Source organism: Pteronotus mesoamericanus, unplaced genomic scaffold, assembly GCF_021234165.1.
Source record: "Pteronotus mesoamericanus isolate MK-2021 breed Mesoamerican mustached bat unplaced genomic scaffold, CSHL_Meso_final scaffold_507, whole genome shotgun sequence".
NCBI classification, from domain to species: Eukaryota; Metazoa; Chordata; class Mammalia; order Chiroptera; family Mormoopidae; genus Pteronotus; species Pteronotus mesoamericanus.
Genome location: NW_026555319.1, coordinates 17,305,249 through 17,332,680, shown reverse-complemented (window position 1 = coordinate 17,332,680; position 27,432 = coordinate 17,305,249). Strand labels below are relative to the sequence as shown.

The following is a 27,432-nucleotide window of genomic DNA, read 5'->3' as shown; positions in this document are numbered from 1 at the left end:
ATAACTCAATTAAATGCAGCTCAATAGAAATAATGTATCTTTAAAATCTGCATTGAATAATGTTTGCTCAATGAGATTCAGCGCATAAGAAGGTACATACCTTCCACTTGGTAAAGAGATCAGCAAGGAAACCATTCACAGCTTTTTCAAAATACAGATCCCCTAAAAAGAAATAAAAACAGGATGAGGATTATTATTATTTTAATTATTAATTTTTAGAGAGAGGGAAAGGGAGGGAGACATTGATTGGTTACCTCTCACACACACCCCAAGTGGGAACTGAACCCGCAACCTAGACATAAGCCCTGACTGGGAATCAACTGGTAACAACGCCCAACCAACTGAGCCACACTGGTCAGAGCTGAGGACTACTTTTATTTCTTGCTTACAATTTCTTCTCTCAGTAAAATAACAGGAATGGGACTAATCAAAAAGAAGGTAGGTTCTGCTACATCTTCAAACAAGAACATAAAAGCGAGATACATAGAAGTGGTTTCAACTTAGACTTTCTATCAAGCCAAATTTAATATTTACTTCATTTAGTAAGAGGTCGTGGCTTCAATGTAAAATGCAAGATTAAGAAAAGCTTTGATGATTGAAACACACGGTGTATTTTCAAAATGAGAGAACCATCTAATTTCCAAACATGATTATTTTCAGAGTGATGCTTGCAGAAGGTGATGTGGTAGACCCTAGAAATTCACTGAATGACCATTTTCGGTTCCTGCTGTATTTTTGCTGTGATGACTCACAGCAAAAAGTAATTTATGCTTTTACTAAACACAAATTTAAATTACATGCACTGTGAGGATGGTGTGTTGGACACAGCATCCACACCTCATAGCAGCTTTACTGTTCTCTACTTATTGTGTAGTAATTTTAATAAAATGAGACAAATGTGGTGATTTCTGTGATGATAGGATGAGAAATGAAAGATATCAAAGGAAGTGTTGGTTCCTAGCCACAGAGTCACTCTGTGACTTTTGACCCTGCACTTATACAACAATTAAAGATCTATTGGTAGAGGGAAAAAAATTGGGACAACTGTAACAGCATAATCAATAAACTATACTTAAAAAGAGATCTATTAGCATTGAGTAATTGTGCTTTAATTTTTTTTTACCTTTTAATACTTTACCACATATCATGAAATTCACTATATATATATAAAATATATAAAATGTTTGTTTTATCATTTGATGATATGTAAACATCTCAGGACACATCATTAGAGAATGTCAAGAGCTTAATGACAAAATGACAACAACTTGGGAGAAACTAGAAACTTCTCCCCATTAGCAGTTACAATCAGCGTTTAGGAACAGTACCATAAATATCAAAATCCCACATTTCACAGCTCATCTGAATAAATATGTAAACCATAGCCGACGTAGAACGGAACACCACCTGAAATAAACAAAAAACATAATTGCATTAAAAAAACAATGATACAGAGTTTCAGTTCTGCAAGATGAAAAAGTGCTGGAGATGTTTCACAATATGGTAAAAATACTTAACACTACTGAACTGCACACCTAAAAATGGTTAAGATGGTAAATTTTATGTATGTGTGTGTGTGTATGTATATCTGTGTGTGTATGTGTATTAATTTTTTTTTTTTTTTTTTTTTTTTACCACCACCAGCCAGTAAAAGCAATGATAGAAGATTTCTCTTGTGACATGGGTCTTCTCAAAGCAAGCTTCATCCCTGGCATCGCAAGCCTTCAGGAGACGATTCTGTTCCTTTATCCTCAACAACAAGCCCCTTCTAGAAGTTTATTGAAGAGGATAAAGACGTGTAAAATATTGCAACATATACAAACGTTCCATGAAGCTTCCCACAAGAAACACTGGAGAAGGGGCAGCAAATCCACCTGGGAAAGTCAAGGAAATCTCATTATGAAAGTAGAATTTGGGCTAAGCCATGCCCGTTGATGAGTTGCCAGGTCTCATAAATAATTCACAATTCACCCCAACTCCATACCCAGACTGCCTACTGGAAAAGTCTAAGTGGTTTTCTGGGCCTGTGTGCTTTACCACAAAGCCCTTTAGCCAGCCCTTCCTTCCTCCACAAAGCTCCAAAGACATCTAGTGGGAAAGTAAAATATAAGTTTGTGACACTCAAAGCAAAATGTAAGTCTCTGACACTCACTGGAGACCCTGCTTCTTAAAGGCAGAAGCACATTCACCATTCACCTCCCAGGCCTTCCCATAGTCTCTGGGGCATCATCGACAACACTGGACAAACTCGCTCTCCCTCTCTAACACACAGAAGTGCCAAGACTCAAAGAATATACCTTCCAAAATGTTAGCTGTGACCGCCTCTGGGTAGTGGCATTACGAGTGATTGCGCGTTTTTTTGGGTTTATCCTTTTGTTCACTTTTTAAATTTGAAATATTTCAGAGAAACAAAAAATATACTGTCTAAATTTTTTATAATAAATATGTAATGGTCTTATCATTAAAGAAGTTTTTTTTTAAATACCTTTTTGGGCAAAATTATTCTAGAGACAGAAGATCAATGGTTGCCTGTGTATGTGGGGAGGAGGGTAGTGACAGCAAATGGTGGGCACAAAGGAAACTTTTTGAGTGACAGACCTGTTCTATATTTGATTGTGATGGGGGTGGTATATACATTTGTCAAAATTCAAACTATATGTATATAATGGATCTATTTTATTGTTATGAAAGCTATATTTTATTAAGTAGATTTAAAAGGTACTTTTCTAGATCTGGTTAACAACTCCATATTTATAGTGTGTGGGTACAAATGTATATAAAGTGCTATTTTTAGTTATGTTTGTGTTTTACAGTTTTTAATCAATTATTTCCTGCCTTTCAAAGTCTCTCAGAGAGACTTTGAAAAATTCTAGTTAACGTTGATTAGAACTTTAAATGCGTCCTTCACTTGAAATTCTGAAAGTGTCAACTGCTGTTATATTCCAATGGCCCTCCTAATGGTCCTTTCCTTTTTTTGTTTAGGTAGATTTTTTTAAAGATAAAACTCACATAACATAATATTCACCATCTTCAGTGGATTCGGGGGGGTTTTAGTTTATTCACAATGTTATGCAGCCATCAGCACTAACGCTTGGACATTTTTATCACTCTGAAAAGAAACACCACACCCATTAGCAGTTACTCCCTACTACCCTCCTCCCTGGCAACCACTAATCTATCTCTACGGATTCATCTCTTATGAACACTTCACATAAATGGGATCATACACAGTGTGGTCTTTTGTGGCTGGTTTCTTTCACTTAGCATAATGTTTTCAAGGTTCAGCCATAGTGATGCATGAATCATTACTTCATTCTTTTTTTATTGAATAACATTCCATTGTATGGCTACACCACATTGTGTTTATTCATCACTGATGGCATTCCTGGTTGTTTAGACTTTTTGGCTATTAGGAATAATTCTGCTACCCACATTGGTATGCAAGTTTTTGTGGGAACACATATTTTCAGTTCTATCAGGTATATGCCAGGCCATTCAGTAATTCTACATTTAACCAAACTGTTCCACAGTGGCTGTACCATTCTCCCAACTGTGTGGGCAGGTTCTAATTTCCCCACAGCCTCTCTAACATTTGTTATTTTCCTTTTAAAAAATTTTTATTGTTATTATAGCTACCCTAGTGGGTTTGAGGAGTATCTCAATGTGGTTTTGAGTTACATTTCTCTAATGATTAATGTTACTGAGTGTCTTTTCATGTGTTTATTGGCCAATTGTATATCTTCTTTGGAAAAATGTCTATTCAAACCATTTGCTCATTTTTTAATTGGGCTGTTCATCTTCCTTTTTTAAATGAATCAATCATTTACTGAATTTGAATATCTTTCAACAATAACTTCCAACTGGGAAATTCTAGTAAATGCTGGTTAAAACTTTATATACATATCTCCATCTCTGTATAATACAGTTAATGTTGCCATTCTTAATTTAGAATTTGGGATGATTTTTATTATTTTATTATGAAAAATTTTCAAACACACAACAAAGTTTTTAAAAATCTATACAGCAAACATCCACATACCCACCACCTAAATCCTATACCGAACATGACATTTGCTTTACTACTTACATATCACCATCTAGCCATCCTTTTATATATCAGTAATCCATCTCCCTTCTATGTAATAAATAATTTGCAGACATCAATACCCCCTTTCTTTTTATGTTTGCTACTTCTAATCTTTTGTGGGCTGGAAAACCAGGTAACTGAACTGGTTATAAATTTTATCTAATGTAAGAGGGCCTTGTGCCATTAATTAAACTTTGTAGTGCTGATTTCCTTTCATACACTAAACTCTTATTTTCCTAATCAGAGTATGAATTCTTGGGTGGGGAAACCCTGTCTAAAATTTCATTCAACAAGTTGGTCTGAAGGTTGTGGGTTATCGTTAAAGCTGATTAAAATTTCATTCAACAAACATTTGAAAGACTACTAAGTACCAGGAGCTATGCCAGAGAATTTTGGGATATAAAAGTAAAAGATACAGTCCTTGCCCTCACAATACTTGCAGTCTGGTACCAGGCATGTGAGCAAACATATGTACCACAGTGTAATAAGTACTAACATAGACATATGTCTGGGGTGACATGGAGCACTTCCAGCCTGGCTGAAGCAAGAAGGTGCTGAGGAATGACTAAGTGGCTTGGGAAAGGGGGAAGGTAGAATCTCTCCCAGGCAGGAAAGAGCAGCCTACACAAAGACATAAAGGCAAGAAAAAACAAGACATGTTTGAGAAACAGTTTATGGTTTCCATGGCTAGGAGCTGCTGGGGGTGGAGATATGAGAGAACTGATGAAATAAACTCCACACTCAACTGCCTCCCCTTATGTCCAACAGGGACCTCCCAAACAGCTTGTTAACTTCCCTCCAACCGTCTCCTCCCAAGTCTTTTCCGTCTCGTACGTGGCACAATGATGTATCTACCCAGGGGCTCAATTCTTTTTTTCATTCCTCACATCTAATACACCAGCAAGTTCTGTGGACTCTACCCCAAAATGCCACTCAAATCTGCCCATATCTCTGTATTGGTACAGCTCCCACCCTAGTCCATGCCACCATCGTCAAACTCTCTTAATTTGTCTCTCTGCTTCTACTGTTGTCCCTACAAACAACTCTTTACTGCAGAGTCAGAGGGCCTACGGCAGGTATTATGGATGTCTATCCAATACTCTTTCTTCCTAAGAAAAAAGAAGCTGATTCTATTTTGGGAGGTAAGGGTCCCACCTAAAAGACTAAACCTCCCAACTTCTTAAACAGCTACCTGTGGCTAAATTCTGGCCAATGAGATGAAAGCAGGAGAATGCATCCCTTTGTCTTTCTTCCCTTTCTCCCTCCTCTGCCTGAAATATGGATGTGGCTACAGCAGCTCCAGATGGATCATGGAAGCCCACTCCTGAGGATGGCCCAGCAGGAAGACAGAAAGGGGCCTGAGGTCTCCAATAATCGTGACACTGTCACACCAGCCATGAATTGCCTACCCATGCGCTTCTTTTATAGGCAAGAAAAAAGTTGACCTTTAAGCATCAATTAGCCACTGTTACTTTGTGGGGTTTTTTGTTTTTTTTTTTTGCTCAACAAAATCCAATGGAATAAATAAGCAACCTTTTAAAAGCATAATTTATGTATCACACCCACACTTAAAATCCTTCAATGGATTCTAATTGTCCTTAGAATAAATGGCCTTCAAGGGCCTGCATGAATGGGCTGGAACTTGTCTACCTCTTCACCAACATCATTCCCCCTACTTGTTTCCTAGTTTCTGCCACACTGGCCTCTTAAAATTGTCTCCTCTACGTGGAACACTTGTTGCCTCAACCCCCATAAGCTGGCTAAGTCTTACCTTTCCAGCACCTTCTCAGAGAAGCCTTCCCTGCCCACCTTTGTGTTTTTTTTGAAAAATATATAATTATTTATTTATTCTTAGAGACAGGGAAGGGAGGGTGAAGGAGGAGAGAAACAGCAATGTGTGAGAGAAACATTGATAGGTTGTTTCTCGCACACCAATCTTTCGCTTTGCGGGATGGCACCCAACCAACGGAGCTACACCGGTCAGGGCCTCTGCTACCTTTGTGAAAAAGAGTCTCTTTCCTTCAATGCCCTCTTTCTCTCAGAATTTTTAATTTATTTCACATTTTACTAAGGAGGCCACCCTCAGTTATTCCTTCTCATTACCCAGTTAATTTCTTTTGAAGTTCTCGTCATCTGTAATTACCACATTTACGACCTGGGTGTCTAGTTACATCTGTCTTTCCACCAGGGTTTAAGCTCCTTACCAGGGGGGATCTTTTCTGTACTGTTCACCCATGAGTCCCCCGGGAATGGGCGTTCTCCCCGTTGAATTCTCCTCCAGAATAAAGGCTGTTCACTGATAATGTCCTGTACCATTTCTTTTTTATAAAAAGGGGGATGGGGAGAAGCACAGTAACTAACACACAAGAGGAACTTCCATATTATTTGTTAAATAAATGAATGAATGATGTTGAAGAGGTGAGCATGCTTATATTATTATTTATTCATTATCATGGTCTTTGTAAGTCATGCTTAAAGGTGCATTTCTAGAGAACTGGGGAAAAGCAAATTAAGATCACTATAAAATAAAAATTATGTCTATTAGAGTTGCAAAAACTTTAAAAAATTAAGACCAGGTAATGGAAAAAGTGAACAAAAAATACAGGAGATTTTATATATTGCTACTAGGAGTATAAACTGATCCAAAGAATTTAAAAAATAACTTGGCATTACCTTTGAGTGGAACCTATGACCCAGCAAATACACCCCTAATTATAGACTACAAATACAGTCTTGAGTATAAACAAGCTAGCATTAAATAAAAGACTGCACACATTTTTATTCCACTTGAATAAAGCTCAAGAATAAGCAAAACAAATAATACATGAGAATAAAACATACAGGGTGGGCAAAGTAGGTTTACTGTTCTAAGTATGTGGAACAGAGTTTATTCTTATATTATTATTTATTAACTTGCATTTTCCCATACAAACAACTGGAAACCTACTTTCACCCATTCTGTATGTATATTACCACTATGTAAACAACAAGGAAATTAAAAAAAATTTAGATAATGATTATCTCTAAAGGCATGGTTCTCAACCAGGGCAATTTTGCCCCCTCAGAGGACATTTGGTGATGTCTGGAGACACTGCTGTTGTCATGACTTGCAGGGCGGGGAGAGGAGGGAGCTACTGGCATTCAGTGGATGCAAACCAGGGATGCTGCTGAACACCCCACAATGCACCAAACAGAACCCCCCACAACATTACGGCCATTTGGGGATAAATATTTCTTTACTGGCTGTCCTATACATTGAAATGTGTTTAGCAGGGCCCTCCACACACCCCTAATTGTGAGAAGCAAAAATGTCTCTGCTGGAAGACCTCTGGGAAGGCAACACTGCCCCCACCTGAGGTCCATGGCTCTCAGAGGAGACAGGGCTGAGAATAAAGAAGAGCATGTGGGTGGTCTCACCATAGTGGGTAATGTTCCCAGCTCTTAAGTATGGACTTTCCCAACCAGAAGAGAGAGCAAAGAAGGAGATTCCTTTGCAAAGGCCTCTCTTTGTGTTTACCAATGGGATCTTCTATGTGTCTAACTTTTGCTATGTTTTAGTGGGCATAGAAGCCTGCACGTTAGACACTACCCCTATACATATGATATTAAAGAGACCCCCTTCAGAAGCAGAAAATGAAGACCAACCTCAAATTAGAGAGCTCCAGCTATAAAACATTAGAATTTCAGGAGTCCCTGACAATATTAAAATACAGTCCACCTGGGTGGGCAGATAGACAGTAGCCACCATGAGATGATCTCGTTTTTGCTTGTTTCTCTGTTTTGTTTTTGATGTCAGGCCTTAGACATAATGGTACAGGGAAACAAAAATCAAAAAAGCACTTTCTTAGTCTTACCCTGGTATCTTCACTGATATAGCCACACATGACCTTCTCATTCTTGACCCACAGCTCGCCAGCCTGTGCCCTGGGAGGAGAAACACACATAAGCTATTACGACTCTTACATAAACCACAGAGAAACAATGGTGACTTCAGGGTGGCTCACTTTTTTCTGTTATTTATACCCAAATGACCTGGCCAAGGTACAATATTCCAGAGATAGTGCCATGAACATATTACACAAAATCAAGAATTCTTAGAGCATACTGAATATATACAACAGGAACTTTTAATCTGAAAGTCCATAGAAAACACATGGGTCTCAAAAACAGCTTCAGGGAATCCATAAACTCTGAAATGATGCAAAATTTTCTGGGCAGAGTATTACAGCTTTCATCAAATCTTAAAAGGGTTCTCCGTGACTGGTGTGGTTCAGCGAGTTGGACACCCGTCTTGCAAACCAAGAGGTCACCGGTTCTACTCCCAGTCAGGACACAGGCCTGGGTTGTGGGCCAGGTCCCTGATTGGGGGCATATGAGAAGCAACTGATCGGTTTCTCTCCTTTTCTTTCTCCCTCCCTTTCCCTCTCTTTAAAAATAAATAAATAAAATATTTTAAAAACTGTTTAAATATGTTTATCTAAGGCTTTCTCAAATTCTAAAATTATTAGTCTAGACTTCCCTGGTTAAAGAATTCTAGGTGGCTTCACAAGTTCCAGTAGTCCAGTGCATTTTGGAGGCGGTTGGTTTGTTTTAGCTACAACAATCTAATGTTTTAAGCTATCATGTATTTTATTATAGGCACATGCAAATACTTCAAACACTGTTTGTCGTCCCATTACTGCATTAGATCCTACTCCCATTTACTAGCAGATAAGTCAAGAGTCATGTAATGTCTACCTGATGCCAGCAAATTCCACCTTCTGAGTGATATAGGCACAGGTGCTGACCTAAGAGAAGAAAGAGAGATTCAATAATACATCAAGGCCATAAAAAGTCATAAAGAAAGTCTCCTGGCTTTCTAATCTCTTCTAATAACCCAAAGTTCAATTAACATGGGAGTAATAGATGCATCTCTTTCAAAAACCTGCTGAGGCAGGTATAACAGTAGGTTCTTAAGAGTTTGGCAAGTAGAGACAATAGTAAAGACCAGGTGGATAAGTGGCCAGCTCCACCAACATACTTATCCTTACATACATTTGCATCATTACCTACATTTACATACTTATTTAATACAGAATATTTATTACTCAGGTAAGCTCTCTTTTCAGAAAATAGAATCCTCCTCTACCATCACAAATGAACAAAGATTTGGCCCTAGGCAGGTAGCTTAGATGGTTAGAGGTTCATCCCAATACACCAAGGTTGTGGGTTTGATCCCTGGTCAGGGCACATAGAAGAATCAACCAATAAGTACATAACTAAGTGGAACAACTAATCAATGTCTGTCTGTCTGTCTGTCTGTCTCTCACTCGCTCTCTCTCCTTTCTTCTCTCTCTCTTTAAAATTAATAAGTACAAAAAAGTGAGCACAGATTTTCTTTTCCTGAAAATATATATACTGTATGGAAATTCTACCTACAATTTGTCATAATACTCAAAAAGGCCAATAAGGAGAATTTTAGCACCAGTTCACAATTTTGATGAACTCATCATTTTAAGTGGAAAATATTAATTAAAAAATAAAGTAAGGAAAATGGGAGGAGGATATAGCAAAAGCAATCTAAGCTGGAAATAGCAAGATCTGGATTTTAGCTCAGTGTCAATTGCTCACCAGCTTTCTAATCTTGACCAATCACTACTTCTCAGTCTCAGTTTTCGCATCTATAAATTAGGGATAATAAATATCTGTCCACAAAGAGAAGGTGTGAGACACAAATGAAATCAAGTGAAAATCTGAAAACTAGAGTCTCATTCAAATGTAAAATAATATTATAATTTCCCATTCAAACCAAAAATGCAGAGTAAAAAATCTCTGCGAATAAGCAAAACAAAACTAACAAAAAACCATGAGAACAGAAGAAGATAAAGTGTTTGTAATAATTGTCTGTGATGCTGCTATCTGAAATGATTGTAAACTCTTCTCCCTTACTAGATCTTTGAATCTCACTGAGAACATGGGTTATTAATATAATGAAAAAAGTCAAAGACTTTTAAAATATCTTGTCTTACCAAACTTTTCTTTAGTCGCCACATATCCCCACGGCCAATATATTGATCCTTAAAGGTTAATTCCACTAAATCAAGGGTCACATCCTAAAAGAGATAATCAAATATGTCTCTGTGTTACTCTGCCACACTTTATAGTCTAAAATAGTGTCCACTCACACAGAGAAACCTTTTGGCAAGAAAAAAAGAAACTGGAAGACCATTTCATAGCAGAACCCTGACAAATAGATTTTATCCTGCCAAAAAAAAAAAAAGCTTTTAACAGATGATAAGTCTATAAAAAATGCTACAGCGGCTGTATCATGGTTAAGTTCAAAGAGCACGAGAGTACTAATTCTGTTTTAGTCTTGATTCTGGCACACAAACATGACATTGAGCTATCTGCTTTATTTCCCTAGATAATGTCAATAAGATCTTTTAGACAAGATTTTCTACCATTATAACATAGTTTCTAGAAGTGGAAGAATACATAAAGAAATTTTAATGTTTCAATAGAAAATTTTACATTTAGCTTCACAAACACACATACATATGTATGTAAATACACACAAAAATATTTTAAAAGGAAGCAAAATATATATATATGTATATATACATAAAGTTAAAAAAAGATTGCATCCTTACAAAAAGAAGGGCAAAAAAAAGGGGAGCATTTAAAATGCAACTTACATACTACCTATAATCTAAATGACTTACATGTGACCACATATTTAATAGTCTAACACTATACTTCATTATTTCCTTTGAGACCTAATCTTGAGGAAGGGTTCTAATCATATCCAAAAGAAATTCAAGTCCAGAACAAAGACACACCTTAGGGTCTACTACATTCACATAGACATCTTGATAAGGTCTTAGGCGAAACACTTGGGTCACGGTCTGGTCCACACTGATAGTTTCTGAAACAGAGAAGAAATCTAATAATACATTCTGACAAAAAGCTGATAAATATATTCTAGATCTATAAATACTGAGACATTCAACAAGCAACACAACTGACCCTTTGCCATGGACAAGACACATTTTTTGCTTTCCAGGAGCTTAAGATTTAGAATTCTCTGCTTTTCAGGTGATACAAGCAAATAAAATAAGACCTGAGCACAAGCAATTAAAAAATGAGAGAGGATGAACAGAAAAAGAGAAAATAAAGAATTTAAGAAGCAACATAGAAAAGTTCAAATCAGCTCAGTTGTTTGGGTATCATCCTGCAAAGCAAAAGGCTGCTGGTTTGACTTCTGGTCAGGGCACACAACTGGGTTGCGAGTTCGATCCCCAGTCACAGCGCATATGAGGGGCAACCAATTAATGGTGCAACCAATTGAGGCTTCTCTCTCACACTGATGTTTCTTACACTCTCTTTCTCCTTCCCTTCCCCCTCTCTAAAAATAAATAAAATCTTTTTTTTAAGCTCAAAGAAAAAAGCTTAAATTGCTGTGAAAGTTCAGAAGAGGAAGAGATCCTTTCTTATTTGGAATGAAGTAGTGATGGTAGGTCAAAAAGAAACAAACTTTGCAAGGAGTCTGGTAAATAAGAAATACACAGGTGGCAGGAGATGGGGTGAGGGTAGGAAAGACACTCTTAGGATCTGGATTTTACAGAAATCTTAACTCTCAGGATTTGGGTTTTACAGACTGCTTTCCAATCAAGTTGAAATATTAAAAAGTAGTTAACATCACAATCCATCAAAGTAAATTAGAAGTTTTTTTTTTTCTTATTTTTTTTTTAATTTAAGGCATTACCTTATTTGCTAACAATTAACATTTTGGTTCCTTGATCGCCATTGTATAGTCATTAGAGGGAGAAAGGAAGGATCTGCATCCAGAAAGAATAAACAGAGCTCAGGTTCTGGCCCCTCTACCTGCTGACCTCAGGCACACCAATTCATCTGCTGAGACTGTTTCCTCTCCCACTCAAGAGCTGGTAGAACCCTCCTTCAGTCCTCCTGAGCCCCCCAGTCTGCCCTCAGGCCCTGTGCCTGCCTCAGGTCTGGCTCCTACCGCTGGGGCAGGTGGCCCCTCCTGGCTTCGCATGTAGGGCACCGCGTTCCCCAGGCCCCCCGTAAATGGTGCTCTCATGGCATCTGCCTCTGGCCCATTCCTGAGCTGTTGCCCCTCAGCCATGGAGCATTTCTGGGCTGCTGACAGAGGCCAGAGGGAGGTCTCTGCTCCCTTCCCCTGGCCCCAAGCTACCTGGGCTGTGCTCCTCAAGACACCCCCACTATGCACAGCCCTGGGGAGGAGGCAGCCCTTCATTCCTGATTCTCTGCCATCCCCAGAGGTACCACGCCAGCCCCCTCCTCTCAGCTGCAGTTGGAGGTTTTAACTTTGCACACTTTGGGTCACAGTTACATCATTGTACATTAAATAATCTGAATAAATCAAGAGGTCTAACAAAAAAATGAATTGGTGGGATGATAAAGAGAGATTATAAAAAGCTCCGAGGACAGTGCCTTGCACATGTTGTAGATAACCATGAATGTGTTTCTTTCCTGGCCTCACCCAGAGTAGGCACTTAACAAATATTTTGTGCCAAAACATAATATTTAAGAAAGCATGCTTTGCCAACAATTATTTTGGAGCTAAGTGTAAATAAAGCTTTATCTCTTCAGATTAATTTTCCTCCTGGCACTAAATTAAGATAGTTTCTTCAGTGCCAGGGTGAGAGTCATTGACAGTTTTGATAGTGAACCTTTTTTTTTTAAAGATTTCATGTATTTATTTATTTACTTTTAGAGAGAGGAAGGGAGGGACAAAGGGAGAGAAACATCAGATACATCCATAGGTTGCCTCTTACACGTCCCTACCTGAGGACCTGGCCTGCAACCCAGGGACATGCCCTGACTGGGAATCGAACCTGCCTGGCACTCTATCCACTGAGCCATACCAGCCAGGGCCAATAGCAGACCATTTTTTAAGAGAGAACACAGTTTGATAAGGAGAGAAGTACTGTGGCCTCATTCCCTGACATTGTGAAGAGAGGTTACTTGCAGCTTCTGGGACAATAAAGTATAAAAATCTCCAAGAAAAGAAATGGAATTCTTACCTTTCTGTAGATCTTCCTTAAGTGACTTGACCTGCAAAAGCAGAGGGCTGGAAAAAAAAAAAAAAAAAAGGCAACAGAAAGATAGGATGCTGTAAGCAGTAACTAAGTGGCTTTTTTCACTCCCCAGCCCCCAAAAGGCAAACCGACCACTCTGGACATATTGTAACTTGCAAGTAGCACAACAATGGGAGAAAGTTCCCTTAGAAACAAAGAAACTCTGCACCTGTGCTCAAGGAAATGGAAAAGTGCCACAGAATTTTTCAGAGTTATCTCAGCTTTAAAAACAGAAAGAACATACCGCTTTTAAAAAGATTATTGGTTTACCAAACCCTAGAAGGCAGGATTACTTTTATCCAAAGGCAAGGAGAGGTCTTGCCCTTCAAGCCCCTTAAACAAAATATCATCTGGAAACAGCCACACAGTTAGCTCCCTTGATTCCAGTCAGACACTCACCTGTATTCATCGTTGGGGTGAGCAATCTCTACAATGTCTCCATGTTTGATGTGAGGAAACACTTTGGGGTTCACGACCAGCTCATCATCTGAAAGACAATTCAACAATCCCAAGGAGAAAACACACTCATTTGGGTGACAGGTTGTGGTGCATGTTCTCATGCTGGGTCCTCACAACCCAATGAGGTTTGTATTACAGGACAATTCCTTATACTTATCCAAAAGTATTAAAAAATACTGCTTTAATGTGACCTTCCCAATAAATCTTTGGACCTAGCAGAAATGAGGAAATAACCTAGAATAGGCAGACAGCTAGTAACAGCATAGTAGGACCGATGACGGACTAATCCAGAGCTCCTTCTGCCTAAAGCCCAACACCCCTCCTATACCATAGTAATCAAGCCAAATAAAATGACCTGGACTTTGGAGGACAGCACCTGAACAGGGAAAGACTTCAGATATCAGTTCACATTAGGATCCAAGGAGACCCTTAAAATAAAGGAAGGACATAATTTCATGGGTTGTTTTGTTTTTGTTTTTTTTTTTTTTTTTTACCATTGCCCCTCATTGGGGGTGGGGGAGAACTCTTTCAAATACAACCTACTCAGAACCGTAAAGATGGAGTAATTTGTTTTTCTCATTTGATTTTTGGGGAGAGACATAGCCTTTAATTATCCTAAAATCATGACAAGTATATCTAGATTTCAAATATAACCAGACCCAATAAAAATTCACTGGGAAAGCAAAGCATTGGGTTAATCCCCAATTTTATTTGGTATATTGTTTCCATTGACAGTTTTATGTCAAATCCTCTGTGAAGTCTTCTGCTAACTTCTATGGTGTGAATTAAGCTCTCTGAGCATGAATTCCATTTTTCTTTGTTTTATCATTTCCTTTCTGCATGTCTGTTTCATCAAACTGAATGCCCTCCCCTTAGAAACAAGGGATTTGTCATATTCATAACCTTCATGTTTGGCACAGGTATATACCCACATTTGTTAGATGTGTACTTATAGTCTTGCAAGAAACTGGGTACAGCACTAGCTACCTTTGTCTTGTGGACATGAAAAAGCAGACTCATATACAGTGTATATATTACTATACAGGATGGGGCAAAAGTAGGTTTACAGTTCTTCATATGGAAAATGATATAATAATTAATAAATAAGAACTCAAGATTAAACTGTGTTTCACATACTCACAGCTGTAAACCTACTTTGGCCCTGCTCTGTATATACTGTATTCTCATATCCTTCCCTCTACCAAAAGTTATTTCTGTTGGCTAGTTAATTCTACTCCTCCAATATTTAGGCAGCATCAACTGCATTCAAAATATGTTAACAACAGATCGTGCCATGTTAGCAGAAATTGTTTTAAATGCAGCAATCCCTGGTAAATCTTATGCTGGTAATTCTAGTGGCTACATTTATTGAGCTGCACTAATGAGCCTGGTGCTCTGCTAAATACATATGTCATCTAACTTGATCCTCTCAACACCTTATGACATAGAAACTATTGCTTTTCCTTTTTGGCAGTGCTTGCCTTTGGAACAAATGCATACCAAAGTACAATTTTAAAAAGACTCCTTGGGTTGTTAATTCCAGTTGCCGAAGCAAGTAAGGTTGTTACAACAGGAGGAAAATTTATTTATTTACAAAACAAAAAAGGTCATTTTATTAAGTGTCATCCTCTTCTGCAGATTTATAGACTCATGGTGATAAGAGAAACAGAGAAACTATACTAAAGCACATGGATTTGTAGATACGGTGAACTAGGGGCTTGCTGGAGGTCATAGGGTACGTTAGAGGCAGAGCTGATACTCTGGATTCTGATTTGGTGCAGGACAACACATTGCAATTCTGCCCCTTCTCACTGTGCCTCAGAGCGATGCAAAGTTTCGTGCTTTGATCACACCTACCTTATGCATATTGACTATTTCCCTCTCTTTAAATATGTTTCTCTTTTCTGCCAAACCAGTGCAGACTGGAATGTTATAGAACAAATATAGTAAACACATAATAAAAAATAAAGGGTAGCAAGCTGGCAAAATTCACAATGTTCCTTAAAAGCCAGAGTGCAAATGCTTTTAGAAAAGGCCTGCGCTCTCTGGACCTACTGCCCTCCATAACTGTATTCTACTTGCTGCTTCATTCAGACAAGTTGGTTGTCTAGCCTCCATTGTCACATGGGCCAGTGTGTAATTTTCAAGGCACTGAACACACAGTACCTCAGCCAACTCACACAACTCCCATAGAGCAATCAATACTGACCACTGCCCCCAAAGCCCTTCTTGTGGATGACCAGTTTGTAGACCTTTGTCGTTCTCATCTTGCACTGTTTTTTTCCTTCAGCTGTTCCAAGCCTGGAGGAGCGAAGTCATCTTGACTCCCTGCCATTGAAACACAGACAAAAGGGCTGTCAGATTTTTCCTTGCAATTGCTCTTTGATTTTTAGCTACTGAAAATACTGGTGTTGTTTAGCTAAGAGGTGGTACCAACCCTTGGATGAAATCACTCTTCCAAGTACAAGGAGGGATGGAGAAAAAATAGACACAGAGAATCTGGGAACCAAGGAGAATTCGGGCCAGGCTCTAGTCTAACCTCCAAGAAAATATTCTATCACACTCCCATAGCGAACACTTGTAGTGAACGGAGCACTCATTACCTTGCCTCTGTCTACATCAATAACACTCAAATAATAAAGAGATATTAGGAGGTAAGCACACTTATTCTGTAGATGAGAAAAGTGTGGGCCAGAACAAGGCCAAAGTCATTCAGAGACTGAAAGACATTCCCACAGTTCACATTTTGCCGTCAATGTCTTGGGAAAGAGAGTATAAATGGGAGGAAGGCAAGGGTTCATTCCCCAAATCCCCATTTGCATAAACTGTCAGCAGTTCCTCCCCCGCAGACACTTATTTCACAGCTGAGGCCACTGAGGTTCAGAGAGGTAAAGAGTCTTGTGTAAGGTTACACAGCGGGTGGGGGGTGAGGCCAGGACTCGAACTGGAGCCTCGGCCCCCTCTCCCTCTTGTTCCCCAAACCCGGGCCCCGGCTGGCAGCTCCACTCACCCGCGGCTCCGGAGCCCCTTCCCGCTTCAGGCCGGGGCAACGAGGATCGGAACCTCGCCAGGTCCCTGGCGTTTCCTCGGGACGCCCTACCTACGCCCCGACAGCCCGTGCAGCTTTCGTGCCCAAGCTCTAGGGGCCAACCCGCCCGCCCCAGCCAAGGAGCGCTCACCTGAGAACCCGCGCTGCTCCGGTGGCTCCGCCCCTGGGTTCCGCCCCCTTCCCGCCCCGCCCCCCCCGCCCCGGGCCTCTCTGGCCGGGCCTCCGCCTCCTCTCGGTGTCCGCTCCGCTTCCTCATCCGGGGCTCGCGCCCGGGGCGGGGCGTCGCGTGCGGCCCCCAACTCCGGTTGCCCTCTGCTTTTCGCGGTGGCTGGCCAGGAGACGGCCAGCTCTAGAGAGGAAATACTTTACTGTCTAGAAGGTGTTCCTAAACAGATCAGCCTGAGATCTTCGTGTCCAATCTGGTGATTACCTCAACAAGGCAAACTCGTGAAGAGTCCCCGGATCTATAAAGGGAATGGTACGGACCCTCGTCCGGCCTCACTGGGCTGCTGAGAGGCGCAAGATAGAGTTTCAGGGAGAACGTTTATAAAATGCAAAGGGTGGAACACGTGCGACTCCTGGGAAGTAACCATTTTGGGGGACCTTTCAAATCCAAACCCCAAGTGATGTTTGTGCCTGTCTGGCTATGAAATAATTGCTACCATGGCTTTCACAGATATCCTTATGTAATCATCACTTTCCTATTAGGTGGCAGATACTATCGTGTTTCACACACGGAGAATCAGTCTGGAGACACGAAACTCCTCGTAAGGCAGCAAGGATGGATCCTTACTCAGCTCCGAAGGCTAAACTTTTAACCACCATTTTCATCTCATACCCAAGGGCTCAGCCTAAGACCCTATTGGTCGGAACATTTTTCTTTCCTTGAGAAAATCAGAGCAGTGCGGGCTGTGCCTGAAGTTGGCTAAAGGCTTCTGACAAGTAGCCAGCACCAATTGATTGACCTATGGGTTTTGGAAAAATTCTGAATGTTGAAAGAAAAATGCCATTGCATACTACAAGGATACTGGGGAGTGGCAAGACAAGTGAGAGTTTTAAGCATCCACGCTTTTACTTTAGGATTCACAAGTTAAATATTAAATCATTGTAATTTTTTGTACTTCAGGGAAACAATCAAATGGACTGCAACAGTTGCAAAATTTTTCGGGGGCAAAATGTTACATGTAAAAGACTTTATGTTGCCAAATCAGGGACACACCCAGATCCCCCAGGCTCTTTTCCGTTCTTAACAGCAGTGGCTGATGGGAAGTCCTTCCATCCCAGAAGTAGCTAATGGGGTTCTCCCTGCGCCTCAGGAAAATTTGATTTCTTCTTCTCGGAGATGTCCATAATTGATAGCATATCTTAGAAATGTAAATACCCCACTTTTTAACATGGCAAAAACTTGTGAAACACCTCGAACAAGTTTTGAGATTTTTAAAACTTATCTAAAGCTGGTCTATGAAGGGGAGGCTGGAACTCCCAAAAACTCAGTGAACAAGATAAATATTCATTTAATGCAACCTTTTCAAATCAAAATTAATACAAAAATGTACGATGTACAGAATAATCACATTTTAAAATAAAGCCAAGATCATTAACGGTGCTGCTGTGCAGTCATATTAGAACCGGAGGCAGAAAGGCAGACCAGAACTACTGGGTTTCTCAAATCACCTCCAATGGACAAATAGTTGCTTGAGGAAATACATAAGGAAGCAGACTCTGTAAACAGAAATGTCTTAAAATGAATTTCTAAGTTAATTTATTTCAATATCTGTACGTCTATACAGACGGTATATGGATTCACAGGCTGTAGACAATAGGGTTGGCATTTGGGTTTGTATATCTTCAGCCCTAACTAAAGCTGGGAAAAGCATTATCTCCGCTTAAATGTCGGCGGGATCAGAGATACCTTGATTAGAAAAGGGAGAATTAAAGTCTCTCCCAAACCTTTCTTCAAATGTCTGTTGTGCGTCTATTTTTGCAGGACACCGCTAGGTGCTCAGCAAAGAATGATGAACAAAACACACGAGGGGGTAAAGGGACAGACCATAAATAAAGAGATTAAACTCGGCAACTTCAGCCGGTGTAACAGCTAGGAGTAAATTAAAACGAGACGCCTTGACTTAAAGGACTGGAGGCAGAAGTGCTATTTGGATTTAGTGGTCAATGTGACAAGAACGAGGAGGGGGGACGACACTTAAAACACTGATTCCAGTTATAAAGATCTCTTGGGCTGCTGTAGTGAAAGGCGGGAGGCCCCGAGAGATGCAGCGTCCAGGCCACATTAATGATGGAGTGGACCAGGGTGTTGGCAATAGAAAGAATGGGCCCTGGGGGCTCCGCAGGAGCAGGGTAAAAAGGTGTGTTCCGCTTTAAGAGCACAGGCCGCAGGGTCGGGACTGAATAACGACCGGAGCTAGAGGAGGGCGGGCGGCCGGTCCCTGGAAGAGCCGCCCATAGGCGTGCGCGCGCACCGTGCGGGGGCGGAACTTGGGCGAGTCCGCATGGCTGTCTCGGGCCCCGGATAAGGAAGTGCGGGGAGGAGGGGTGGGGACCATAGAGACGAAGAGGTGGCGGCGGCCGGAGCGCCCCTGGGCTCTCTTGGCTCGGTAGGCTCAGGTAGACTTCGCGGCGGCTGGGCTGCGGCTGCAGAAACCGGGCTGGCGGGGCGAGCGCGGGCCGCGGAGCAGGCCTCAGGGTAAGAGGCCGGGGGCGGGAAGGCGTCGGGCGCAGCCGCCCCGCCCCACTGCACCCTAAGAGGACCGTCCGCCGGGAGATGCAGGTTGAGGGGGAGCCCGGTCCCCCCGCCCTCTCGGGGTGCCGAAGGGAGCCGAGGCTATGCTGCGGGCGGCGGAACGACCCGGGGAGAGGGAGGAAACCAGGCCCCGCGTCGCGAGGGGGAAACTGCTTCACCAAGTCATGGCTCCGACGGGGGCGAGACACTCCTCTTCAACCTCGATACGGCAGGAGACCCCCAACTTCCTTCGTGGAGAGCGACGCCCCTTGTCGTGGACGTACGCTCTTCCTCCGCTTCAGTGCGTTTATCAGCAGAGCAAGACCCGCTCCCGGCGTGCGAGAGGGCGATTTTGAACTTATTTTAAGGAGGGTATAAAAGATAACCCCAAGCAAGACCTTCCCCCACCCCCGCCCCGCCCCGATTTGGTCAGCGCCAGCCCTCCAAGTGAAGAGCGAGACTCAACTTGCCTAAAAGTGACAGAGGGGATCTCCCTTCCCTGTGAAAGACAGAGTTACTTTTTCTCCTTTATTTTTACGTTTACTCTGAGATAGCGGGAGGAAGACCCTGGATTTGCTTGATGGTGTTAGAAGTCAGCTTTCCTCCCCTCCCCCAATCATGTACACGGAGTACGCTTAGCTTCTCTTCCCCCACGTCTCCTGGTGTGCAGGGAGCTCCTTTCCTTTGCACGATTGGCGTTTGCAGCGTGATAGTTGTAAGCCGGTGCCTCCCACTTCCCATCTTTGAGACCCTAACTAATTGCCTAACCTTTCTTACTCAGCCCATCCCTAATTTGGGTGCTCTTTTCATAGAATTGTCATAAGGGCTAAAGGAGAATGTGTGTAAGTGCTTCGTACATACTAATAACCTTTTGGTCAATTGTTGCTGTTACCCTTAATTTGTTTTTTAAAAAGAAACTAGTATCTTCTACAGAGAAACAGATTTTTCCGTGCATGACTCTTCTCACCACCCCCACCCCCATCCCCCCATCGCAAGTATTAAGCCCAACCTTTCTCATGAGAAAGGAGGCTTTACCCCGGGGGTGGAGAAAGAGGCACTTCTAATCCTCTTAGATCCTACCGTACTCCCCCAATTAACAAAGAGGGCCTCAATTAGAATAATCAGGAAAAAAGACTTTGTTTTTGGAAACAAGTCTGTACTACAAGAGGTAGGGAAGCCAGCCTTTTCTTTGTTCAAGGAAGCTATCACTTCCTCACTGTTTAGAGATGTCTTCTCCCTCTCCCTCTACTTGCTCTAGTGACAAAAAAGCTTCCTTCTATCCATTTACCCCCCTCCTTCAAAGAGGAAGATTCCAACTTGTTTCTCTTGCTTTCCCAAGAAAAATAAATACCTTTGAGAGAAGGACTCTTTTCTGCTGTATATTTAGAGCGGCCCAGATGGTTCTTTTCTCTTCCTTTGAAAAAGAAATTACAATCTTTTATGCAGAGTCTGTCAGTAGAAATCAGGAGCATTTTCACTCCTTCATTCCGTATGTGGAGACAGGGATCCTTTTTCTGCATTCTAATAAAGGGAGGAAAAGGAAAACAGTGTTTGATGCTTTTGAGATTTCCTGCACACTCCATGTTGAAGAGCTGGGCCCTGTTTAGTAAGTATATGGGCTTCCCTGCCCCACTTGCTGTTTGTCTAGAGATCCTGTTAAAAAGATTCTTCTTTCTCTGTCCCTCAAGAGGAGGCCCCTTCCTCTGAATTCCCTCATGGAATGATTGGCTCTAGTGTGGATCTTTGGAAAAGAAAGCCCCTTTCTCAAGGTGAAAGGAGTGTTGTGAAATTCTGAGGGCCTGACCATTATTGTGAGTATTGTCAGCGCCCAGTGTTATTAACTGTTCTTCTTTTTGTTAAGAGCAACCCCTTTGCACTGGAATTAAAGGGAGGGGAGACCTTCAGACTCAGGATTATTGGGGCACATGGTTTTCTGTTCTGTTTTCTTTGTTTGCTTTTTCCCCCAATTTTTTTTCTTAATGCTACAAACTTTGTACCCCCCCCCCATATTTGTTTTGAGGAATGTTTGAACAACTAAAGTAAAAATTGCCACTTTGTCAGGTTTTTAGTGTTATGAAATGTATTTTAATGAGACTGAGAGATACAATGTTATCTTCCACTGATTGTCTTTCCCCCCCTGGCTTTTGTTATTTGGTGGGATAGGAATTAACACTGCCAGTTTGCCAGGAGACAAGTTAAAAGCTTTCTATCTTTTTAGTATGTAAAGTGTTCCTAAATTACCTCTGTTTGCCCTTGAGTACTTTCAATGGAGATTAGTCTGAGCTCTGTACCACCATTGTTGGTGTCTATAGGTGTGCTTTGCTGAAACAGTGAAATAGAAGTTTTTCTTAGAGTCATGGGATTTTTATGGATAACAGGACCTTTGAGATTATTCTGTTTACTTTGTTAATTTTACATGTGAAAAACTAGCCTAAGAAAGTTAAGTGACACGCCCAGGCCATGCAGCTAAGTCGTGGCCGGATAGGGACCCTGGTCTCCCCCAACAGGGAAACCTGCATCTGGGCAGCTCCCAGCACGGGTTCTGCATTTGAAACACAAAGATCTGGAGATGATTGTCCCCATTTCAAAAGAATTTCTTCTTTTATTGGAAGAATTGCACTGCATGCTCTCTATAAGTATCAGACATTTTTTTCCTTTAGGGAAAAATCCATTCTGTGAACAATCTAAATCTTATTTGCGTTATTGTAAAGATGACAAGCCAATAGCAGCTGGCAAGAGTTGCTTGTGAATATCTGGGTTACTTTTTGCCTATATCTCAAACTAGATAATTATCTGGTGCCCTCACCCAATAGGTTGGTTATAAGTCATTAGGATTAAACCCTAAATCCCTGTTTACATTTTATAAGCATGTGTTACTCTTTCCTCTTACTTGAAGTTATTTAACATTTAATGTAAAAACTTATAGTTGAAGCAGAGAGCTGACATTTGGGAAGATACTGATAAAGGGATAATATGGTTACAATTATTCTTTATTGCAACATATTTGGATCTTGGGAAATAATGTTTAAAAAACAATTTAATATGTAATACATACTAATTGTAAAAAAAACCAAAAAGTACAACATACAGATAAGTCATTCATGATTTCATGATTCCATCAGCCATCACTGTTTTCCATCACCCATCACTCCATCACTGTTGGGTTATATTCTTTCAAACATTTTTCTGTACATTCTTTCAGACATTTTTCTATATCCATATATATTTTACCAAAAAGAGTCCTGATGTTTAAGTAGTTTTATAAAATATCCCAGCTTTCTACATAGAGATATATTTCTAAATTTTTTAATTGCTCTTTTGTATTCAGAGATTTCGTTTTAACGAATTTGCATGGTAAAATTTTGAGTTTTCTGCAGCCTTGTGGCATTACCAGTACCTTGATAGGTGGCAAAAAATTGGAAGAAGAATTCAGTGATGCAAGCTAGTGAGCTGAGAATAATTTTAAACTGTTACTCTAAGCTTGCATCTAAATATTATTCCATCTCTGAGGGTTCCAGCCAAGGCACTCAGCTGTTCTTGGTGGCTCAACTGCAGACTCTGCTGAGAAACTTGACGGCCCAGAATTGGGCTAGGAGAGTAACGAGGGAGTATCTGTTTTGCTTTGACATCCAATTTGTCTAGTTGTTTTACAGGTTGAAATTCTTGGAATTAATGTCTCTACAAAACAAGAGCATTAAGAGATGTGATAGCTTTGTGGGTTTTGGCTTTTATAAATTGGAAGTTATCTTTCAGTGATGAAAGCATTTAAAATTCTTTTGGCCAATGAGAGTTTACATTGTCTGTGGAGGCATAGGAAAGGTAAAGGTACTATTTTCCCTGAGGAATATTTTTAGCCATTTTATGTGATTATGCATATTGCCTCTTTGTGATAAAGGTGTTTAGCAACTGTGTATTTTTGCATGAGTTTGTGTTCAGAAAAAAATGTCAAATTAGAACCATGAGAATGGAAAGGAGTGGGATTTGTTAGAGAAACTGCTAGACCAGAGTCTGTGGGCTATCAAGTGCTAATTGAAAGGCAAGTGGAAGATCAGACATAGTTATGTTTAGGGATTGAAGTCTGAGCTCTAGAATAATGGGGATGTCATTACTAAGAGAGGCAACAGGGTCAAAAATAAGTATGTAAGTTTACTGAGGGCATTTTATTCATTCCTGCTCCTCATAAATGTTTGCATGTGGTAAGGCTTAATTATTCAATGGATTGAATGGACTCTTTTTAGACATGTTAGGTTTGGGGGGGTTCCGTCCTTATGTGAGTAAAACTGGTCAGGAACTTTAAAAAAAGAAACAGGTTTCTCTTGTTTTTCATCAGCTTTATTAAGATACAGTTTCTATAGCATATGATTCAAGAACTTACATGATTTGGTGGCTTTTAGCATAGTTACATGCAGCTATCACTACAATCAATTTTATTTTATTTATTTTTTTAAAGATTTTATTTATTTTTAGAGAGAGGGGAGGGAGGGAGAAAGAGGAGAGAAACATCAATGTGTGGCTGCATCTTGTGCACCCCCAACTAGGGACCTGGCCTGCAACGCGGGCATGTGTCCTGCCTGGGAATTGAACCAGTGACTCTTTGGTTCACAGGCTGGTGCTCAATCCACTGAGCCACACCCGCCAGGGCCCAATTTTATTTTAAAAAAATTTATTTATTGAGCCCTGGCGGGTGTGGCTCAGTGGACTGAGTTCTGGCCTGCAAACCAAAGGGTCACCGGTTCGATTCCCAGTGTGGAGCATATGCCCACATTGCAGGCTAGGTCCCTGGTAGGGGGCGTGCGAGATGGAACTACAGATGGATGTTTCTCTCCCTCTCTTTCTCTCTCCCTTCCCCTCTCTAAAAAAAGAAGAAAAAAGAAAAAGAAAAAATTATTTATTTATTTTTATTTTTTAGAGAGAGGGGAAGGAGGAAGAAAGAGGAGAGAAACATCAGTGGTTGCCTCTTCCACACCCCTATCCAGGGGCCTGGCCCACAACCCAGGCCTGTGCCCTGACCCGGAATCAAATCAGTGATCTGACAAGCCACTGAGCAACGCCCGTCAGGGCACTACAGTCAATTTTAGGGCACCATTATTGATCCCCAAAGAAATTCTCTCCATTAGTAGCCACTTTCTATGTCTCCACCTCTCCCAGCACTATGCAGCCACCAGTCCACTTTCTGAGTCTAGATTTACCCACTCTGGACATTTCATATGAATGGGATCTCGTGATATGTGGTCTTTTATGATTGTCTTCTTCTCCCCCCCCCATAATGTTTTCAGGGTTCATCCACGTGGTATCATAAATCAGTACTTCATTTCTTTTTATAGTTGAGTAATATCCATTGTATGGATAGACCACATTTTATCAGTTCATCCAGTTGATGGACATTTGAGTTTTTTCCACTTTTTGGCTTGTATGAATAGTGCTACTGTGAACATTCGTGAAAGTTTTTGTGTGGCTATACATTTTGGGGTACATAACTAGGGGTGGTCATGTTGAGTCGTGTGGTTACCCTGTGCCTAGAGGGGTAGTTTTGAGTCATCCTCATAGCAGAGAAGATGTAAGAAAAGGTGAAGTCATTAAAAAAGTAAAGCCTGAAAAGAGTGGTGTAACGAGGATTAAATTTTTGAAAATACCACACCTCGGTGGCACACAGGGAGAAAAGCTCTTGAGCATAAGAAGGTGACAGACCCCCAGAGCTGATTGCCATCAACACACCTGCTCTTTCACAAAATCCCTTATTGCAGTGATCTTCTGGTCTTTGTACAGGGTGGGACAAAAGTAGGTTTATATTTGCGAGTATGTAAACAATTTATTCTTATTATTTATTAATGTATTATTTTCCATATGAACAAATGCAGATCTACTTTTTGCCTCACCCTGTATGTTGTGACAACAAAAAACTATTTTGTTGCTGGGAAGTGGAAACTGAACCAAATTAAAATTGAGGACTTCCTTCCGTTTGGGGGGGTGGGGCATCAAATATCAATTCCACTGTATCTCTGTTAACCCCCATATACACATGCATACACATAAAATGGCCTAAAACCAGAGTGCCCCCAGAAATATCCAGGAGCTAGAGGAAAAATGGGAAGGTTGTAGCTCCAAAAAGCATGCATTTCTCTAAGTACTATATGAATCTCACTTGATTCTCCCCATACTCTTTGCTTCTTTTTTTAGATTCAAGCTTCTTTTTCTTCTTTTTTTTCTTTTCTTTTCTTTTTTTTTTTTTTTTTTTTTTTTTGGTTTAAGATTTTATTTATTTATTTTTAGAGAGAGGGCAGGAGAGGGAGAGAAACATCAGTGTGAGAGAGAAACACTATTCGATTGCCTCCAACCGGGCACTTAGTCTGCAACTCAGTCATGTGCCCTGACTGGGAATCAAACCAGTGACCTTTCAGTTCACAGGCCACCACCCAGCCCACTGAGCCACACCAGCCAGAGAAGATTAAAGTTTCTTTATCAGCCCTCCTATGTTACCTAAACTTTATGGACCAGCAGCCTGATTTCCTATAATTTCTAGTGTTTAAGTAAGTGGTGTAGCATTACATCCTTTTACATCTGAGTAGGGTTCCTTAAAAGCACTAAGGGCACCCAGTGGATGAAATCATAGGAACATGAATAAACAAAACATTGACCACAGTTTAGGAAACAAGAGAAAGGCAGGGTGGTCCAGAATGAGAGGACCTGTCATCTGCCCTTCCTCAGCTCCCAGCTTCAGTCCAAATAGCACAGGTGAAAGGATGGGATCTTCTGTCAACCCAGGAGTATTCAAAGAGTGGGTGCTGCTTCACTTGGAGACAGAGCGTGTGCCTTTGTGTAAGTGGCATCTGTGGGTTCTCCCAGATAATCAAGGTAGGAACAGACGGAGACCAAGGAAACCGAGTTGTAAGGATTTACATGGTGTGTTGGAAAGCCCCTCCTGTCCAGAAATCTGGTTGTGGTCAATCAAGAGAAGGTGAGACATTTCAGTAGCCCGCACTGGATTTTACTGGTATGTAATACATTTATTTGGGGGGAAAACTGGATGTTAGGAAGTTGTAGGAGTAGAAATCACCTGGCTTTCTGAAACATCCTCTCCTATGTGCATTGTAGCCAAAGGGATTTACCGTCAATACCTCCAATAAAACCTTGTTATAAACTCTGAATTGCTGAATATCTCTTACCTTTTCTCTCCTTGTTTAGGGTTAGAGAGAGTTTCACGATTCAAAGCATGCAGTATCATATTTGGTTAACCAATTTCCACCTTGATCAGGTTGAAATGGATTTTATAGAAACTGCACACCTTATTGATAGACTAAGATGGAAAAGTTACCGACCAGGAAACCCTGGTTGTGAGTGCACCATTTCCTCGCTCTGCGTGCGTGAGTGTGTATGCGTATGTGTCAACTACTTTAACATACAGTATTATGAACTACTTAGACACAAATATTATTTCAGCAAATAATCTGTGCTTCCATCACCCACTGCAAGAAGTTAAACATTCCTATTTCAAATGAAGTCCCCTAAGTATTATCCCCCTCCTTCCTCTCAGATAACTGTAATATTTTAGGCAGGTCGTTTTTAACCTTTCAGGTATGATTTTAAAGATTTCATTTATTTTTAGAGAGAGGGAAAGGGAGGGAGAAAGAGGGAGAGAATTATCTATGTACAAGAGATATGTTGATTGGTTTGTCTCTCACATGCCCGTAACTGGGGACCTGGCCAGCAACCCAGGTATGTCTCCTGACTGGGAATTGAACCGGTGACCTTTAGCTTCATAGGCCAGCACTCAGTCCACTGAGCCACAGCAGCCAGGGCTTCAGGTGTGATTTTGAAGTCTGTAATGGGAAGATGAGAGCTGCCCTACTTAGCTCACAGAATTATTGTGAGAATCAAATGAGTGGTGTCTCTGAAGGCACATAGAAAATCTCAAGATGCTGAATAAAAGTCAGGAAGATTCTGCTAAAGAGCTGGTTTTACAGTGTTTTGTGCCATAGGTATAACTCAAGTGTTTGGTGAG

General features: G+C 40.9%; 2 protein-coding genes across 3 annotated transcripts in view; one reads left to right on the top strand and one right to left on the bottom strand.

Moving 5' to 3' along the window:
* The window catches only part of DEPDC5 (DEP domain containing 5, GATOR1 subcomplex subunit), a 91,640-nt gene extending 74,839 nt beyond the window's left edge, over window positions 1-16,801 (bottom strand). Inside the window, exons 1-10 of the mRNA XM_054594411.1 lie at window positions 16,658-16,801; window positions 15,857-15,975; window positions 13,588-13,675; window positions 13,135-13,181; window positions 10,906-10,991; window positions 10,096-10,179; window positions 8,825-8,874; window positions 7,942-8,011; window positions 1,329-1,407; window positions 101-162 (exon numbers count right to left, since the gene is read on the bottom strand). Of these exons, the coding sequence (XP_054450386.1) occupies window positions 101-162; window positions 1,329-1,407; window positions 7,942-8,011; window positions 8,825-8,874; window positions 10,096-10,179; window positions 10,906-10,991; window positions 13,135-13,181; window positions 13,588-13,675; window positions 15,857-15,914 (624 nt within the window). The 5' untranslated portion in view covers window positions 15,915-15,975; window positions 16,658-16,801. The remainder of the gene's footprint in view (window positions 1-100; window positions 163-1,328; window positions 1,408-7,941; window positions 8,012-8,824; window positions 8,875-10,095; window positions 10,180-10,905; window positions 10,992-13,134; window positions 13,182-13,587; window positions 13,676-15,856; window positions 15,976-16,657) is intronic.
* Window positions 16,802-19,257: 2,456 nt separating this feature from the next.
* PRR14L (proline rich 14 like) overlaps window positions 19,258-27,432 on the top strand; it is a 45,134-nt gene continuing 36,959 nt past the window's right edge. For both annotated transcript variants that reach the window (XM_054594220.1, XM_054594219.1), the window contains exon 1: window positions 19,258-19,397. The gene's annotated coding sequence lies outside the window, so the exon portion shown is untranslated. The remainder of the gene's footprint in view (window positions 19,398-27,432) is intronic.